General features: G+C 45.2%; 1 protein-coding gene across 2 annotated transcripts in view; it reads left to right on the top strand.

Annotated features, from left to right (window-relative positions):
* The first annotated feature begins 9925 nt into the window (after positions 1 to 9925).
* LOC142786766 (transcription factor CP2-like protein 1) overlaps positions 9926 to 19002 on the top strand; it is a 68497-nt gene continuing 59420 nt past the window's right edge. For both annotated transcript variants that reach the window (XM_075884407.1, XM_075884406.1), the window contains exons 1-5: positions 9926 to 10296; positions 11042 to 11093; positions 14976 to 15129; positions 16998 to 17099; positions 18706 to 18867. In XM_075884407.1, the coding sequence (XP_075740522.1) occupies positions 15014 to 15129; positions 16998 to 17099; positions 18706 to 18867 (380 nt within the window). In that variant the 5' untranslated portion in view covers positions 9926 to 10296; positions 11042 to 11093; positions 14976 to 15013. The remainder of the gene's footprint in view (positions 10297 to 11041; positions 11094 to 14975; positions 15130 to 16997; positions 17100 to 18705; positions 18868 to 19002) is intronic.

Below are 19002 nucleotides of genomic sequence, written 5' to 3'. Positions count from 1 at the left end.
TTCTTGGCTGCTCCTGATATACTGCTGTAGGGCTGCCTTCTTTTTAAAGTAACCTCTACAGTTCCATTGCCAGATACGAAATGCTTCATGTAGCGCTGCCATCATGGTTATTACATGGGCGGCCAGAGCCTGATGCTGCACCTGTCGACAGGTTTGGTACCACTAGTACTGGTGGCCAAAGGGGTGAGTTTGGTGCATGAGGAGGCCTTGCTGTATTGTGCAGATATGCTTCGACCTTTGTAATGCGCAAAGTCATATGCTGTTCCAGTGCCGCCACGCTTGACTGTAGCCTACCCATCTGCTCGCTAAGATTGGCTACTACTTTTCTGAGCGTGTCAAGGACCTCTTTCATATCTGACATGCTCGTTTGGTTGGCTTCCACGTGTTCTGCCATGACTACCCTCTTTTTTGTGGTTCTCGAGTCTCCCACGTTTTCAGCCACAGGGACATCGACTGGCTGAGGCATTGGCTGTGAAGACTGCGCGCTGGTTAGCTTAGTGAGAAGAATTTTTATTTCCTTTAACTCAGCTGATAGCCTCTCATTCGATTTTGTAAGTCTCGCGTTTTCTTGCTCTAGCTGTGCAATTCTATCATGCTCTGGCAGCTTACCTGTCATCACCTCTGCCCCGCCGTTGCGCACTCGCTCAGCCCAGCTGCCTTTCGATGCAACTGCAGGCGTCCTCCTTGGGTGTGAAGCCGTGATCTCGAACTGAACGCCAGGCAGCTGGCCATTCGGGTGCCGCCCAGGCTGATCCCGACCCTGATGGTGACCTTGAGAACTCGAGCGCCCCCGTGATTGGGAGCGGGCCTTGGGTCTAGAACCTCTCCTGGAACGCGACCTCCCCCTGGAGTGGGGCCGCCTTTGCTGTTCTTGAGTAGTCTGGATGCTCTGGGTCCCGTAGGCTCGAATAAGCTGCTTGTCGTTGATGTCTAGACTCGATGTGATTGATGCGTCCCGGGCTTCTGCGGCTGCTCGCGATATTTCCCAACGTCTGCATCTGACGACGTATGGCACTAAGAACCTGTTCTTGCACTCTTTGTCTGCCGTGGGATGGTGACCATCACCCAGCCTGCATCTTGGATTGCACTGGTGCAGGTTATCTGGGTTCTTGATCTCGCAGCCTCTGCAGATGGTTTCAGCTGGGTTCGGACAGACGTCAGACCGATGTCCCAGCTTTCCACAGACGTAACAAATATCGATGTTCTTGCGGTAAAGGGAGCACTGCAAAAGTGAAGGTCCATATCTCACGAATCTGGGCACCTTGTGTCCTTCGAACGCTATGATGATTGTCCCAATGTCCTTGATTCTCTTGACCTGCAGCGCGCACGGGTTGTTCGCGTTTACAATCTTTCGGGTCAAAATGTCCTGAGTATCACTTACGGGGACCCGCGAATCACTCCTTTACAAGTATCGTGGGGTGCCGTGGTGTACGCGCTAACCTCGAAAACTTTGCCTTTAATGTCAATTTGCTTGACCTTGAGGTATCTTGAAGCTCTCTCTTGGTCCGGAGTGCTCGCCACCATAATGTTCTGCTGCAAGTTGGAACAGATGATGTCCTGCACGGCCTCCTCCTCTTTGATGCCGGCCGCCAGTACTATCGCGTCTGCCACGGCTCCAGTGCCAATTCTCGAGATATTTAATCCTCCACGTGGTCGTAGCACATTTTTGCTGAAGTCCTTGGGTAGTGGCGGCATGCGTCCAGCTCGCACGATTGTATGTTTGTATCATACCTACTACGACTAGTTCGAGCGTCTCCCGCGACGCCATCCTTGGTCTAACCCTTGGCAGCAGGAACGCTAACCGTGGCTTGCTTATTCCTTGAGCGTCTCGTTTCGGCTTCCTTCCAACCCATGTCTTCCGTGCAATCCTCTGGAGAGATGTCCTCTCCATCTACTTGGTATTCCATTCTCAGTTGCAGGTTCTCGAACGCGCAGAGCGTTGCGTCACGTTGGCGCCGGGTCGGCGCATCGGCGACAATCGCCTACTTGGTTGTTAAGCTTAAATCCCCTGGTGGCGTTGCCGTGTAAAAATGCCCCAAAAACAGTTTAAAAGTCCACTCACCAGCACAAAGGTGGTATCTGCTGAGTTCTTGAGAACTTAGGCACACGATGGGACTGAAAACTCGGCGACAAATTCGTGAATACCACAGGAAAGCATTCTTGAAAGCAGGAGCCAATCTTCGTGCGTCCGCACTGGTCGGCACCTAGAGCGTCTCCTCAAGAGGTAAAAGCGGTACTGAAATCTATGAAACGTGGAACGGCCCCAGGGCCAGACGGTTTTCCTGTTGAGCTTTACTTGACATTTTGGGATGAGATTGGTGCTACCTTTACCGCGGTAATCCGGCGATGCTACGAGGACGGTGTCTTTCCATCAAGTTTTCGAGATGGACGCATTGTGCTTATTCCAAAGGGTGATGCTTCCTCTGTTAATCCTGAAGATTGGAGACCTATCACGCTCCTGAACGTTATATATAAGATATTCGCGGCGGTAGTCGTTCAACGTTTGAGGGGTCTGTTGAACGCCCCGGTGGGTCATCACCAGGCTTCATCCGTGCCTGGACGACAAATGCACAGCTTGTCATTTACCACACGCGACATCATAGCCTATACTCTCTTGTGGTCTGCGCGTGGTATCCTTGTGTCTTTGGATTGGGAAAAAGCATTTCACCGTCTAGAGCACACGTATGTCTTTAATGTGTTCACAGCCTTTGGCTTTCCTCATTCGTTTGTGGAAATAATCAGAAATACCTACACTTGTATAAAAAGCACACTAGATCTGGATGGCTGGGAAAGTGCCGCCTTTTCCATTACACGTGCGGTCCGTCAGGGATGTCCATTGTCTCCTGTGCTGTTTGTCCTCAGCCTTGAGCCATATTTGCGTGCTCTTGACGCGGATTCACGGGTCCGGGGTCTTGCGCTTCCTGTTAGCAGTGTCGTGAAAGTCACAGCTTTCGCTCACGACATAACTTTGTACCTTTCAGATGAAGATAGGCTTTCACGTAGCCTACGTGTATTTTTCCAGTATGGCGACATTTCAGGTGCAGCGTTGAACATCTCTTAACCCCAGTATTCCTTCATTGACTCTCCAAACATCAGGCTTAGCACCGTTTTTCCTATTCAGCCGGCCACGTTCCTTTGTTTATACAACCACTACGGCATTTGTGAAACAGTTTGGTTAAACGCTCTCGAAGAAGTGAAACTGAAAATTCAAGACGCACAGGATTTTGGCTTGAGCGGAGGTACTTTGCGCAGAGTGTATTTTGCGGTCGCATTTGGTATACCTTTCTCACGTCGTGCAACCGTCTTTACGTATCGTGCGCACACAGCAGTTGGATTTGTGTTCATTTTTTTTTCTTGGTCAGGCGGCAATGCGGCGGCACTGGAACAGCAGCGTTCTCAGGGAGGCATTGCTTTCCCTTCAATGTCCATACGCTGTCAGCTGCTGGCACTGCGCTTCCTTTTGAGCATATAAAGTGCAAGGGGAGGAATCTCCCACACGAACGCTTGCTGGGTACTTTCTGGGTACTCACCTTCGGTATTTCATGCCCAATGTGCACTTTAACAGGTGGCCACAGTCAATAACACTTCCTGCGTTTTATGCAACAACTGTCGCATTTTTTCGCCATGTCCAGTATACCTGTCCTGGAATAGATGTGTTGAACAACCATATACAGCTGCTGCATTGTTGCTTCCGTTGGTTACCCCAGCCCGCCTTGCTCGCTAGAGTCGGATGTCTTGAGCCCGTAATGGCTTCTTTTCTGCCTGGACACCTCCGGGCCTTCATGTGGCGCCTGGGATGAGTGTGCTTCCCACTCTCGACCCCCTCGAAAGGCAGAGAATGGTCCAGTCAGCAACATGCCCGAACTGCTGCTCCCTTCGGGGAACAAATCGGCATTTTCCGAGGGATTGCGTAATTGCTCGTGTTTTCTGGAGAGCCGTATATGCTGGATTTCGCTGCCTCAGAGTAAATCGCTTCGCTTCTTTTGGGCGTTGTTCTCGGGGCCACTTCGCTTGTCTTCTCAGTGTTGCTGGTTGTTTGTGCCTCTGGCGCAACCGATGCGAGGCGGTTGCAGCGGGCCGCCGCCGCCGCGCGCTCTTCCCGATCCTAGAGCGATGGTACTCGGAGCTGCTGTCGGTTTTGTCGGAGGAGCTCTTCTTCCTCGGTGAAGAGGAATTCCTTCGGCACTGGTCTTGCCCTTCTGTGTTGGTCTATGACGGACGAGCGAAACTTGTTTTTCAGCTGGCCTGGTTTTGGTAGGCTGATGTGTCGATGCGATGGCAGAAATGACATGCCAACATGTAAATGTGCGAAACATACATATTTATGTTTTATTTGTGCCTCTTGTTTACCTTGCAATATTCATATGTGTATCTGTCCTTTTCTGACGCATTTTTGTGTGACTGTGTTTGTGTGAACCATCGAATGTACATGTTCTATCCACGTCATCTCATATCCATGTTTATGTAATTGAAGGATGTTTTGTCATCATCGTTATTGTATGTATAAGAAGAAAATGTTCTGATGAAATGTCATTGACGTCTGTGACAATAATTTTTTTCTAAACAGGCCCACGAGACGACTTCTTACTCTCTTACAGTAGAGTACCAAGTACTCTTAATCGTTAACTTTCCATAAACACACATGAGTGTGCCCACTTGGCGATGCAAGCCCGGCCCGAGCGTAATAGTTGTCAATGCGGCCTCATCAAGTGTGAGCCCTAAGGAATGACTTTCAGCTCTCCTATAGAAGAGTACCAAGGGTGTTCACAGTTAAGCTTTATGATTTTTTTTATTTAGGCGCTCAAAGGCACGTGAGAACCACTTGTGCAAATAAGTTAAGCGGCCAGGGGGACAGAAAGTTAGATGATAATTATCGCTGTCAGCAGCTTAATTGAAACAAATGTAATAATTAACGTTTTTCTGGTTGCGGCAAATTGACATGTTTATATTGAAAATGTAGGCAGTGGTGTTTGTACATAGTTTCGGTTGGCCCCGCCACGGTGGTCTAGTGGCTAAGGTACTCGGCTGCTGACCCGGAGGTCGCGGGATCGAATCCCGGCTGCGGCGGAGACATGCCAACATGGAGACACGATGGAGATATGACATCTGTGGTCTACAGGTTTGCGATGCAGATTATAAAGGAAACACTGCAGGCATGAATAGAGGATGAGGGGTGCTGGGGGAACTGCAGAATGGGCTTCGGAAACACAGGAGCTTGGAAAACAATCTGTTCTCACTGACGCAGTGCATCGAAATAGCAGAAAAGGAACACAGGCCCCTGTGGCTAGCATTTTTGGATATCAAGGGAGCGTATGATAGCGTGGTTCAAGAGGAATTGTGGGGAATACTGGACACACTAGGCGTGGATGATGTAGTCACTAATCTTTCAAAATATATCTATAAAGGTAACAAGGTAATTATAAAGTGGGAAAAACAGGTATCCAAGCCTACAGAGGTAAAACGGAGGCTTAGGCAGGGGTGTCCCCTGTCACCCTTATTATTCATAATGTACCTACAAAGATTAGAGGCCAAATTAGAGCAAAGTGGACTAGGCTTCAACCTCTCTTTTGTCAAACAAGGAAAACTCATTGAACAGGCACTACCAGCATTGATGTACGCAGATGATATAGCGCTAATGGCCGACAACAAGGAAGATTTGCAGAGATTGGTGGATATCTGCGTTAATGAGGGAGATAGGTTAGATTTCAAACTAAGTAAGGAAAAATCGGCAGTCATGATTTTTAATGACAATGAAGGTAGTGAGCTTAGAATACAGGAGGTCACGCTAGAGATAACATATAAATACAAATATCTGGGCGTATGGATAAGCAATGGGACCGAGTGCCTATATAAGGAAACACGAAATATACGTGTCGACTAAAGGTAACAGGAATGCAGCGGTAATGAAAAACAGGGCACTTTGGAATTACAATAGGTATGATGTTGTGAGAGGAATATGGAAAGGGGTCATGGTTCCTGGTCTGACGTTCGGCAATGCGGTCTTGTGCATGAGATCAGAAGTTCAAGCAAGATTAGAAATTAAGCAACGTGGAATAGGTAGGCTTGCCTTAGGAGCTCACGGAAATAGACCAAATCAGGGAGTACAAGGTGATATGGGATGGACATCATTTGATGGCAGGGAAGCTGTAGCAGCAAAATAACATTTGAGAAGCGATTGAGAGAAACGGGGAAGGAGCGTTGGGCGAGGAAGGTATTCAGCTACTTGTACATGAAGAATGTTGATACAAAATGGAGGAAGCGAACCAGAAAATTGACTGGTAAATACTTAGAAAACAGCAGGGGGCCAAACCAAAAAGAATTATCGGTTAAGAAGAAGGTGAAGGAAGCTGAGACTGATATGTGGAGAATTGGCATGATTAAGAAGTCCACATTAGAGATCTATCGAACTTTTAAGCAGGAAATTGCCAAGCAAAGGATCTATGATAATACTCGGGGTAGTTCTCTACTGTTTGAGGCCAGGACGGGAGTATTGCGAACCAAGACATATCGGGCCAAATACAAAGGGGTAGACATGGTACGCAGTGCGTGTGCAGAGGAAGAAGAGACTGCCGAACACTTGATAATGTTCTGTAAAGGGCTTCACCCTATAGTTCAGGATGATGGCGCAGAGTTTTTCAAAGCACTGGGGCTTAGGGACAGTGAGGGCAAAATAGACTTTAAGCGGGTAGAATTAACTAGAAGGAGGTTATCTGATTGGTGGCTAAAGTCAAGGCACGAGTGAAAATTAAACCTTTCACTGCAAAGTACGAATCCTCAACATCACTATTAAGAGAACAAAAAATTAAATCTAGTTTTTGGCTCATTAAATATTGCGGCTTTGTGGCGCTAGCCACCGCCCGATCTAAAGGGTACAGCCATATCCATCCACGGACGGACAGCGTTACGCAGGCTAGTAATATAGCTGCTTCGCATCTAATAAACGAACGCGCCTTGCCAGAAAAGTTCCGTAGGTGTAAATGTATCACTTCCACATGCAAAACAACTGAACACCTTTTACTTCCTTTCTCAAATTGGGCTGAAACCTGTACTACCGCTTCTCATGTTCGTATCTGTAATCAACTACGGCAAACAGGTATTCTACGCCTTCGGAATATAAGCTCTCACAGGGTGACTTGAATACGACAGAGCAGCTTTCCAGCCGCAGTGTTTACGTACGCGTAGCTCGGTTCAATTATTCGACCCCACCGCTTCTTAGTAAGGGCAATCGAGTTCACTGTACGCTTCACAATACGTATCCTCTGTTGCTTTTTAATGCGGAGAGAAAAAGAGAGGGGGAATCAGGAAAGCAGAGATGTAATGGTCACTGTTTTCTACCTCCCTTCGTGAGGACATGGCTCTGTGAAGCAGTAAAGATGGAAGATCTTGGAAGGATAGAGTAGAGCGGCAATTGAGTATCTCGTCAGCGCAAGCGAGAGCACGAAGCCAAATATTTCGTCTATAGACCACGATTTATTGGGATGCACCTATTTAAACACTCACTGCTAATAAAGGATGCGTGCCGTCCTCCTGCTGGCGAATGCAAGTTCCCTTGTCGTAATGTACTTTGGCTCCTTTCCCAGTGGTTCTATCACAGCTGCTTCATGCCTATGCAGATTGCTGTGGATGCCTTTCTTATATGTGATCTATACCTACTGTTTTACTCGCGAACACAGGAGGATGCAAGGTTCTTCATTCAATGTACCCCTCTCCTTCTTTCCGATCCCCCTCTCTCCCGCCGATGGCCTTACGAATCAGAACGCACTGCAAAGAGCGGGCGGGAGGGGTGTTTTCCTTGGTGATCTTTTTTGCACTGCACTCATAAGCTTGTGCGAGGCATGCGCGTTGGAGGCCTCGCCTTCACCCTCCTCCTCCGAGCACACCGCTATGACCACAAACCTCAATTTTGCGCTAAATCAAGGTACAAACAACAATATAACGACAGAAGGAATACTGTGATCACGTGCACAATTATGCAAACCAGCCGGAATATGAACTCTCGATCCTCAAACATGGGCGTTGCACGGCGAAACCTGGCAGCGAGCGCGGGAAATCATGCGAGCTTTCCCGCAGAGAAGAAAACGAAGCGAAAACAGAAAGACTAGCTCTGCGCGCGTCGCTTCAGCGGCTTCCTTTCAGCCAATGGCGACCGAAGTGGGACATCCCGAGGCGCGAATGCGCTGCGTTGTTGCGAAAAAGCGGCACCTCTGCTTTTCTGCATGCGCGGGTCCCGGACTTCCTGGCACACGCGTCATGGACACAAAGAGCAAATATAAAATAATGCACCTAAAATTGTGTGAACCACAAAGAAAGCTATTTCGTTTTCTCTCCCGTCTTCCTCTTTTATACGATGGGCTTTCGTTCGTTTCGCGCGTAATAGTTACATCACGGAAAGGCGGGATCTCAGAGAAGGCTCAAGTAGCATTTTCACAAGGTTGACACAAATAATCCTGAGACGCTCCTCCATCGTTTCAAACACGCATGCGCGTGCTGACACTCTGAGATCTTTTGAAAATTTCGCAAGCGCACAAAACTTCCCTGGGGCCTGTGCAATAAGAAATCAGTCACTAGGATGCAATTTGCAACGCCTTCCACGTTTCCCGCTTTCGTATTAACTATTGCTTAATTTGCCGATCATTATATAAATCGTAACACGCAAATAGTGGTAATTTATTTCTATCAACATACACAATTTTGGTGTGTCTTCTAGTCCCAGAGCTGTCACGCTTTCTTATTTTTTATTTTACTTCATTCTTTAAATACTGCCACTCATTTTAAGAGGGGGGGGGGGTCGTGGTCATGGGTGTATCTTCTGGCAGAAAAAAAAAAAACCTTCATAACACGAGTACATTTAGTGTGTGCGCTCACAGTGGTTTCACTCATTTGTTCTAATTGGTGATAGGAAGTGGACTACAAGCCCTGAAAAGAAGGGAAAGGTGCTGACGCCGAATTTTTGGAGAGGAGAAAGCTATCACCTACCCCCCCCCCCCCCCCTGGATCCGCCACTGGCACACGCGCAGAACACGTATGTCTCCGCACTTATTATCAACGAACTTACGCGCAAATGTCACAATTGTAGCTGCTGAGTCAGCATTGTGACGTTACTCAGCGTCTACTGTGGTTGCTATGGGCTGCCAAAGGTATGCTACCGTTAGCAGCCCAATTGATGATCAATCGATCATCAAATTCATATGTCATGACTGCAGCTGCACACGTGCTGAGGACATGTAGCTTCACTCCCATGCCGTGGGGCAAGTCCCGTGATCTAAAGAAAATAAAGCATACATTACAGCGAATAAAACAATGAAGCTTCATCTACGAAGACTAAATTAACGTTTCGTATACGTAGCTTTCTAGTTTCGTCTGAAGTGTGCTAACGTACACTCGCGACTTATATGATACATATCATGATTAGAGGAAATATTCCCCGAAATGCTCGCGCAAGGTCGTTAATTAGCCATCGCACGTGGATATCACGTGATCGTGGTATCTTGCTCACGTTTCAGCAAAGGAAACGTTCTCTCCCATAGCGTAACAAGCGCGCGCCTACTACTTCATTCTAATTTGCAACTGCTGGCACTGACCCCAAAATGTATTCAGAACTATGTTCGATCAAGGCTCTCCATTTAGGTAAATGTACAGGTAGCGAAAGCACGCCGTTGACACGAAAGCAAAAAGGCCAACAAACGCGCTGCGCCGATTTAGCAGGAAGTCGGTTGAACGGTATACCGAAACCAAAACTGGGTCGCAGAAAGGCTCAAAAATTGCGGAGCCTTGCCAACAAATTTACGCTGGCGCATCGTCATTCATAAAACTAACAGAACATGAGCAAGTGTTATCGACGTCGTCTACGCGACAATCGAGAGAGATTTTGACCTCGGCGACGCCTTGGCGAGATTTCGCGCCGTCTCGCCTTTTGCCGCTGGCAGCGCTTCTCACGTGTAAATGCTGATATTTTTGTGTACGCTCTCGGGGGTTTCATGTTGATCGCACCCGACGCGTCTTCGCCGTTGCAAATTGACCGACGTATGACCAAATCCGGGCTTTGTTGAAATTTCGACGCTGTGCGTGTGTCGAGTGTCGGGAATTTGTCGCCCTGATTAGCCCGAGAAGACTGAAGCGGCCATCGCTTTTCGTGTTCTCTGCCATGGTGGTATCAGCTGGTGCTATCCCGTACCCCTTGAAGCTCCGTGTAGTGTGACTAGCCCAACTTTTGCGGCACCGTTCGAATATCTCCTCGTGCAAGTATCGCCTGTGTGTGCTGAACAGTCACCATTTTTTACCGATGAAGCGGAGAAGGTAAGCGTGTCGTATTCACGGTAACCTTGTCGCGACTATTAGCTCGAGTATGGTAACAGTCTGCCCTGAAACAGAGTGTGCTTGTGCCTTGAAGTTTTATTTCAACCGTCAATGCAGTTATTGGATTGTGTTGCTGCGAATAGTGTTGACAGCCTGTAGTGTTTGTGGCCAAATTATGCCTGAATTCTCTTCATTACACTCTAATTGAATAATAAATGGTCTTTGAATCAGCTGATCGACAAATTAGCAGACGTACAGCGCACTGTAGGCAAGTTATGCGAAAAATTTGCCTTGGCAATCCTTACTAGTTTATCGGTTCTTAGCTCAGTTCTAATGGTAATTTACGAGCCCAGTATTTAAATAACTATTGGCGGAGGCAAGCGTGTAGTTCGCGCCCGATTACTCCCTTGTAGTGACAGTCGTCTGGCGACCCGCATTTTCACTGGTGCCGAGGTCATACCGCTGTCACACCGCCTATAATGAGTGTTTATGCTTATTTCAAGAGCTGCTTCACTGCCCAAGAACGTCACTGCCCGAGAACGCTTTGATACTGTAAGGTTGGAGCTATGACGTGCTTCGATTAGTATCGACCAAACAAGTCAATGCAGGCTGATTTCAATCAAAATCAGAGTGTAGTGACCGCGTGACAGGATATTAGAACTCTAAGCTGCATGTTACCCGTGGTGTTGGTTCGACCATTTTCACACCAAGTTTCTGTGTTGTCCTTGCAACTTCATTTTTGCAGGTGATACGAGATCGCTGTTGCCGAGAGCGATTAGGAGACGGCTGTAATTTGTGTAAGTTTCGGATGTTTGAACGAATTCATTGCTTCCAGCATTGCCCGTATGGCATTTTGTGCAACAACGCCAACATGATAATCTGTGTATCTCTGCTTGGTGCATAGCAGTGATGCAAGGTTTTATGTTGCATTATTTTGTGCTTGTAGTATAATTAGTTGTATACTTTAGTCATTTCTTGTTTCTTCGAACTTTGGAAATAGCACTTGTCTTTCATTTCACCTCTAGGCAACAATAAATCGTGCTTTATTATGTCTCCTTAAGAAGTTGCAACTGGTATCTCTACGCACTCTTGAGTGACATATTTTCATAAGAGACGACCAAAGCTCTAGTGTTACCAAATTTTACTGAAGCAGGTTTCTAGAGTGCAGCAATAAGGGCTCTATATTTTACAGTATTGTTGTTAGAAATCGATCTTGCTGCTGTAGAACACCACAATGTAAGCTGAAGCGACATGAATTGTCCACCATGATGTTTCAAGTTTTTCAAGCATCCGTGCAATGCACGTTTACAAAGAAATATGGAGATGGCTTTTACTTTTCTAATGCATTTTACGATTAATGATGGCACTGCACCCATTTTCGTATTGTAAAATACAGCACAATTCAAAACTACGTGGGCAACCTCATTTTCCTAGTAGGAATAGGTGCTTGGTCTGCGTTATCAATGAAAATTAGCTGTGGTCTCATGAAAGTAGACGGTAGTTCTATGATGACACATGCTTTTGGTATGTCATTGACAGAGTGATGACAATTATTTGACCTTTGGGCATGTCGGATACTTGTAGTGGTGGCAATCATATGACCTTTATGCTGGTCAGCTACGATGCTTTGACTCCTTGATGTACTGAGAAGCCTCGTGAAGCATTCATTGGTAGGAAAGGCCGGCAGAAACAAAATCGGATCTTTCAGTACTGCAAGAACAAACCCAGCTGCTCCTATATCTGCACTTTTCTGCAGCTCATTGCCTAGTCTTATCGTTCACTTGCCTTTTCTTACCTCAGCAAGTTTAGCAAATTACCTTACTGGTACTCTTGTGAACGTCAACCACTGAAATGAACATAATGAAGCTGCTTATCCAACCGAACTAAAGTCCTTCAAGTTGGGTTTGTAATCGGTTAAAAAGGAAAGAAATACTTCCTTAGTGCGTGAAATGCCAAGTCTTTGATGACTGAACCGTGATGCACCAACATTGTGCAAAGACCACTAATGTTAAGGGACCTGTTCTTGTTTATAGTGAAGCCCATGTTTGATTCATACATCAGTTCCTTGCGCGTTACTCTTGATTGATACAGTACAACCGAGAAGGCCATTTTCAGAGCTACTTTAGTAACATTGAAATAGCTAAATTGTCACCAACAGTTGTGAAATTTCATTTTCATAAAATGCTAGTTGCTATGCAAAACAAATTGTTGCTAAGCAGGCAAGATGGTTTATAAATTGTCAACAATCGAACGTTCTTTCTTTAGAAGCAAGGGACTACCGCAGGCATTGCAAAGCTGTAAATAATATTTTGACACATTTTGCGCCGATTACAGGTGATCCACTAAAAGTGTTTTCAGTAGGCCTGGCTATAGGTCCTACCTTGGTCTGACTTCTTTTTAGTTTGTCCAAGTATGTAAATTTTTAGCAGGGCATATGTGAAGATCATTAGTAGAATAGTTGAGCAAACATTGTGTCAGTGCTTTCAAGATGACAGTCGAGAATTATGCATTCATTATTTTAGAGGCACGCTTCAGGCAAATCATGATTTAGACTGGGCTGATAGGTTATTACTTGAGTACCTCTTCAATGGCAGTATTGTCAACACTTTAGTTATCAAAATAATAAAAGGATACTGACACAAAAATTTCAGCCTTGTGTTTTATTGCTACAATGTGTGGCTGGGGGCCTGTTAGTAATAGCACAGCACATCGTTTACTGCAGCATACTACAGGTGATTGATTAGAGACTCTTCATTACTACCAGTCTCAGCTAGGACTTGAGAGAGCTCTAAAAACTGGCAGGTGCTGCTATCGCCACCTGATATGTGCAGTGCTCCACACATCAGAACTGAGACGCACTTCCATACGATCCGCATCAAGAAGTCCTTTGGAACAGGAAACAGAACAGCAGTGTCGCCAAACAGAGTACTTTCAATGTGCGTGCTGCATGGATTCCCAAGCAGCCGCCGAGAAGTAGCCTGCTGGAGCAAATGCTGCAAAGCACCTTCTAAGCTATATTCGCTGTTGATATTGTACTGGCGAATGTATGTGTTGTTGTTGTTTTTTTTGTAATCGCGATGTGGCATGCTTTCTGAAAGAGGGGTAATGCCACTAGTATAAGATTGTCTAGTATTGTTGCTGTTGTTGCTGGCAGGATGTGCCGCTGTTGAAAAGATAAGAAGACCAAGCTCGCGGAAAAGACGATGAGGTTTCATTGCCAGTGATCGGACCAGCCTGATGTTCTGCTGAACAGCTAGTTACAGGTTCTTGCTACGGTATAATGGGACAATATTTCGCTTATAATATATGCACGTTCATGGGAATCAATCTTGAGGCTAACTTGCCCATGAAGTTTCATGTTAGCACTCCTTTAAAGTAAGCGTAGGATGTCACTTGCGGCTCCAGTGGGCATTCTGATTCTGGCACGATGACGTGGAACCTCCTCGGCATAATTGTGCTGGCTAGTGTGCTCAAGTTTTCTTAATAAAAAGGATCACTGCTGTGTGGTAAACTGTAAATAAAATGCTAGCTGTGCATATCTATTTTATTGTTGGAGATGCTATCGTTTTGGCAGTAGGCTAAGCAGTGGTGCCCTAACTCGCGTCCCAGTGACCGTTTTTTTCAAGCAACAGCCACCAGTTTTGAAGGCTATGCTTTTGGTTGCTGGGACAGTGAGATTCAGCAACAGCATCTGTAAACCTCTGATGGTTGCCCAACTTATGATGCCATCTCGCAACAGTAACTGTAAAAAGAGTGCTCTTGTGCAGGCATATGTATTTTAGTAGTTTAGTTCACTTGTAGTGCTTCTCTGGCTTTTCTGTTTTCAAACTTGCTCTAACTGCAAGTGAGAAAAAATTTCGTATCCATGCGATGTTGGTGACTAATTTTCTGATGTGCTTTTGCATCTTTAACATTAGACCAAAGTGCTGCATTGAGCTGTAAAAAGAACTAGTAATGGCATATATAATATCACATCTTGCTGTGGGGTAAACATTTTGACTGTGCTAGTTGTATGCAGACCCTTAGTATGCCATCTTCTGATGCATTGTGCATTTTGGCTAAAAAAAAAAACACTGCAAGACTTGCGTTATGGTATTTTTACAGTGCACGTCAGTTTAATATTTGTCTTCAGTGTCTCTTTTGGGCTTAGTATTACCTAACAGACATTTTGAAAGCTCATGAGATTGCTTTGCCATGCTGCTTAATTGACAAAATAATGGTAGTATTTGTCAGTGTTCAGTGAAAGGGACGTGTAACTCTACAGGCCCGTGCTTGGCTGCCATGCACATGATTTTGTTAACAGAGCTGCATTTTTTTTTTTTGTGGTAAGCCTCACCAACTGCATGTGGAACATCCTTGGAACTGAAGGTGTTGCGGGAGTGGAACATCCTTGGAACTGAAGGTGTTGCTGGAGCCTCCAGCAACTCCATGTTCCAAGGAGATTTGTATTGCTTCAAGATTACATCTTTCCCTGAGTGTCTACCTTATTTGGACAAACTGTCCATGCATGACCTGAAAATTGACTATGCTGCAATTATCTTGAGAAACTTAAGCTAGGTTTACAATCATAAAGTAAGGGTTCGCAGCAAAACGTGTGCACAGTGGGCTTGTTATGTGTCATGCATCACACATTGTTACGTGCACCGACAGGTCGACACTGTTGCTCGGATTGCATGCAGGCACCGCCTCATAGTGCGTCGTGCTGGCGAGCCTTGGAATGACCTCCGTGGGCCATTGGCAGATCGATGACATTGATGATGCCTTGGCTGCGGACTTCGATGGCAGCCTCTCTGGCCTGGGCATGGAACTGGGCACTGCATCGTTCAACATGAGGTAGGTACCTTCCTTTTTTATAATAATAAGCATCTTTGTTTGTGTCTAAAAAAGAAATACGCTTGCAGATGCTTGTTTTCATGTTGGCTACTGATTTGCTATTAATAAAGACGATGCACAAGGTGTCTGTCACGTCAAAAGGAAATGGTGCATAGCTTGCCCTAATGGCCCAAAACTAAAGACACAGTAGAGCTGATCAGCACCTAGTTGCTCCTGGTATTTTGAGGTTATACTAAAGTTTTGAATTGTCGATCTCTATGCGGCTGTTCCGTGTCCCGGTAAGGCATGTCAAGGTGTCCATCTACAGCAGTTTGTCAGGGTCAATGTCCGTGGCTTGGCTCTGCAGCAACATTACTCTGAGCAGCAAGGCCAAGGTAAACCCTTCTTCTGCAACCCAATGAAAGATGTCGTGGTGAGCTCGGCCAGTCATCTCGTCACGACTGGCAGAGCAGAGCGGTTGTGAGATGTGTTGATGTTGGTAGGCAGAGTTGAGGCAAGTGCAGGTCGCTGCGGTGATGACGCGGTGCATGTGCAGTTGGGTACGCTTGTAGGAGCTTGGCATAGCTGTGTCTGGACTCACGAAACAGGCATGAAGCTATACGCAGTTGTTCCAGCGATTGCTATGCAAAGTCATTGCGGCACGGAGTCTTCTGTTCACCATGAATGCATCAAATCATGGCTTGAACAGCTCCACTGTGAAAAATGAAACTGTTACTTGGTTAAGTGTTCAGATATACACAGAAAAAGAGATTTCAATTTATGAAGCTGCACAAGCAAAACATTACTTTCTTGATTGATCTGGAATAAATACAAATGCATGCCAGCACATAACACGCTCATTGGTCCACACGTGTGCACAATGTATGCTGAGAGAGTGTTTCATAAGTTGTTTAGTTTGGTCCATGGGCAGTGCCTTCTGGGGTTGCTTTCTCGTGGCATACACATGCATTTTGTTTTTAGCTCTTACTAAAGTAGTTGTGGTAATGTGTGTACAGTACAAATTACTCTTAGTGGGAACATACAATTGTTAATGAAGTCGTATAAATTTAACATTTTGGCTACTTAATTGACAGATTAAAATAATCATGATGTATTAATTTAGACATAACTTATATATGCCCAAATTTGGGAAAATCAACAAAAATAATTTATTTCCCCACAATAATTGCTTCTACGACCTCAAAAAATATAATAAGGCTCTTATTTAAAAAAAAATATTTCGAATAATGGTATCGGAGCCATCCTATATGTAGGGCACCAATGTTCGACACACCGCGAACAAAAAACATTAGCGCCTATCACTGCCATACAAAAGTTACTGCACACCCAATAACTGACGAACAATTGACAAAAATATCAGCAGCATCGAGAAGAATTATACTCTATATCACTTTTTTTTTTCGTGTTAAGGAGCTGAGCTACACGCACGCGAAATAGCCATTTTGTGACTGCAAGCACGTGGCTATTTGTAGCCCAGCAATCACCTAGACTTGCATGTGACGAGGACAGGGCATCATAAACTCACCTTAGGTGGTGCTACCTTTTTTTATAGAAAAAACATTCGAGTTACACAGAAAAATTTCGGGGTCTTACATGTAGGACACTGGGCATATATGGGTTAAGTGTGATGTGTGCTGAAGTATATGATACGCAATCATATCCTGTAGTCAGTTTTAGACTTGTAATTAGATGCTCTCAGTTAAAGTGAAACTGCACATAATTTCTTTCCATGTTGACTATGAAGGCAAGTTTACTAGACGTAATATGTGGGCAATGTGAAATAATAGTCACTCAATAGTGCTTGCTGAATGATTGTGCCAAAGTATATCTCCACAATTCGGTAACATTCTGCAATCGATTATTTGCAGCGATGCCTTGCTCGCTCTGCCTAGCCTCTCGTCAGTGAAGCAAGAGATGCCTCGGGAGAATGGCTATGCCCTGGCCGATGCCCTAAGGGCGGGTCCTGCAAGGTGAGGGTGACTCGTTAATTTCTGTTGATGCTACTGCTACCAATGTTATTATCACAGATTACCACTGTCAATGCAACTGTTATTGATCTTAAAGCAGTGCGAGGGGTACGAGTATTAGCAGCTGTGCATTTCGCACACTCAATCCTACTTTATGAATGTTGTATGTACTTGGGAATGAGAAATTATAAGATGAGTAGCATTGATGGAGCTAGATGAGGTGGAGGCAAATGCTCTTTTTGAACTGTTCGCATAAGCAACGTTTCTGGCCTGACAGCTTCTAATCTCTTCAAGTTTCTATCACGTCCTGAACTTCACACAAGTGCAACGCGCCAAGAGAAGGAACACACAATAAAGCTGATGGCAGTGACGAAACTCTTTCTGTGTCTCGTTTGGTTGCGCTGCTAAGTTTGGATAATGAATCTTTGCTAACTGGCCTACCTACCTACCCTCCTGCAAATGCCTAGTTTATTTGTATGCTGTCATGTCTTAATTTTATGTTTTTTGGAACCATAGTTGTTCTGTTCCAAATGTAGCCTCCTGCAATGATGTCTGAGTGCATGTAATGTAACATTATGATAAACTGAATAAATAATCGGTGGGCATTACCATCCTAATCTTGTGGATTCTGTATTAGCATCATGATTGTTGATAGGTCCACACTAGAGAACTCGCATCCAGCACTCAATTTTTAGGTGCAGTGTGTTCTTTCTTTGACCTGTTCTGAGACAAAATGGTGCTATGCAGCAAAGTTTGTAAAGAATCCTTGCTATTGTCTCTTTATTGTGTATGTATGCATCATTGCTAGGTATAGTCATGAGCAATATGAACTACAACACTGGAATCTCCCTTTGCAGGTCATACCTTATTTACACAATTGTAGGTCGACCCATTTTTTTTTAATTTGACAATCTAATGTTGGGGGGTCGACCTAGAATTGAAAACGACTTTCGATTGTGAAGTCTTTCTAAAAATGATCTCCGCGTATTTCGGCAAAGCTATTTTTTCTGAACAGCTTTCAAGTAGTGCCGTGAAGCCGTCTTTGCAAATCAGTGGCATCATAATGTGTTAAAATTTTTTTTTAAATGTGCTTGTGCTTCCTTTCTTTTTTTTTGTGCCGTGCCATTTTTGGTGGTCGACTTACAATCAAGTGGATAGGGTAGTGGCTAAATGTAGTTGGCAAGTGATAAGTGTTGGTAACAATAAATGCTAAAAGAGGAAAGTATCTCATCCAGTTCGGTACATCACATTCATATCAAAACATTAGAAGTAATCATTGAATAAACATGAATTCGGTGTTTCAGCTTATATTGCTCCTAACGGCACACTAGTCATAGTTACTCCAGCATTTTGCAAATGATTATACAAGTGAGTAAATGAATGAAGTTGGTATTATGTCAACAACTCACTAAATTTCCACCGATCGGCAGGTGAACACTGTTTGAAGAATGTTTTCATTTTTCTGCTGCTGTCTGGATGCAGTGGGTTGTAGTTGCCAGTGTAGTTTTTGGTGACTGAATCAATGTGGGGGAGAATTTCCTATTCTCGGGGCTTTGCGATAGCCAGGCTAGCTGCTTTGCACTGACCTGCCAATCTGCACTTCTCTTAGCGACTGTGGCAGCAACAGCTTGGGACACTCCTCGGAGGCTCGGTCAGGGTTGCATGGAAAGAAGAACCGGCTGCCCCTGAGCACCGACGACGATGTCACGGGTGCCATCAAGCGCTTCTGTGTCAGCACCTCCAGGGAATCCGGCGAGGACACGAGTCCGAGGTGCATGGACGATGTCTGTCCTTCTGGTTTGTGTGTTGGTGCCGCTCACACCTCTTTCTGCAGCTCACTCAATGATTGTGCAAGTGTTGCCAACACAAGGAAAGTCGTAGAAGATTAAGGATTGTGTTCTGCTCT

This window comes from Rhipicephalus microplus, unplaced genomic scaffold, assembly GCF_043290135.1.
Source record: "Rhipicephalus microplus isolate Deutch F79 unplaced genomic scaffold, USDA_Rmic scaffold_32, whole genome shotgun sequence".
NCBI lineage: Eukaryota > Metazoa > Arthropoda > Arachnida > Ixodida > Ixodidae > Rhipicephalus > Rhipicephalus microplus.
Note: the sequence above shows the minus strand (reverse complement) of the source record. Positions and strands in the feature narration are given on the sequence as shown.